The sequence below is a fragment of the Frieseomelitta varia genome, unplaced genomic scaffold (assembly GCF_011392965.1).
Source record: "Frieseomelitta varia isolate USP_RPSP 00005682 unplaced genomic scaffold, Fvar_1.2 scaffold_5, whole genome shotgun sequence".
NCBI classification, from domain to species: Eukaryota; Metazoa; Arthropoda; class Insecta; order Hymenoptera; family Apidae; genus Frieseomelitta; species Frieseomelitta varia.
In genome coordinates, this window is record NW_025110256.1 from 1 (window position 1) to 976 (window position 976).

General features: G+C 43.4%; 1 protein-coding gene across 1 annotated transcript in view; it reads left to right on the forward strand.

The window, feature by feature from the left end:
- The first annotated feature begins 475 nt into the window (after positions 1 to 475).
- LOC122533159 overlaps positions 476 to 976 on the forward strand; it is a 3632-nt gene continuing 3131 nt past the window's right edge. Inside the window, exon 1 of the mRNA XM_043662596.1 lies at positions 476 to 752. Coding sequence (XP_043518531.1) covers positions 585 to 752 — 168 coding nt within the window. The 5' untranslated portion in view covers positions 476 to 584. The remainder of the gene's footprint in view (positions 753 to 976) is intronic.

Below are 976 nucleotides of genomic sequence, written 5' to 3' on the forward strand. Positions count from 1 at the left end.
AATTGCAAAGAGACTTTATGAACACTCTGTACTTGCAAAGGATTCCTGTGTCTTAAAGATTCAAACTTATTTTTGGGTTTACTTAATGTCTAATGGTGTCCATATAGAGGTGTATTAAACGAAGTAGAGAAAACATAAATATATACGTCTCATTTTGTACTAATTTCCACTTATCCGTCTTTTCGTTTCCCTTTGTAATAAATTTTTGAAATTGCAAAGAGACTTTATGGATACCCTATACTTGGAAACGATTCCTGTGTCTTAAAACTTATTTTTGGGTTTGTAAAGAAACTTAATGGACACCCTGTATTTTATTTATCGTACTGTCGCCCGTACGAGTGTTACATACACAGTATATAAAATCAGCATGATATTACATAAAAAGAAAAAAAAAAGAAAAAAAAATAAAAAGATTGCTTTGCTTCGGTAAACAGTACAAAGAGTATAAAGAAAGAAAGAAAAGAAAGGTATGGAATTGGCGTTTGCAGGGGACTGGGCTGTTGCAGCGGTGTGAAAGAAATCTCGCAAGACAGATACGGTGGAGTGATCGTGGACCGGTTTAGCTGTGCCCTCGAGATGCGGTGATGGCCCTGCTGTACAGATTCGCGCAGCTGCCTGACAGCAGTGGCACGCGGGTCTTCTCGTTCGTCGTCACCAGGAGCGTGATACGGGACCCTGAGAGAGACGTCACCAGCAAGGAGCTCATCTGCGGCTTCCAGCGATGGTCCGTCGCCTTCTCCCGTGGAAACAAGGTACCCTTTTAACTCCCCGCGCCCCTTTCACTTTTCAAACTCGCAAGCCGCAAGCCCCGTTCGAGTTTTGTCTGTCGTTCGACGGTTATCGAACGCTTGGTTACGCTTAGTACGGAGAGAACGTTGAACGAGTATCGATCGATCCCGAAACGCAGAGCCGGTCGTCATCAGATTGAAAACTCAATCGGTAATGGGCGAAGCTTGAATTCAATTGAACCGGGGGG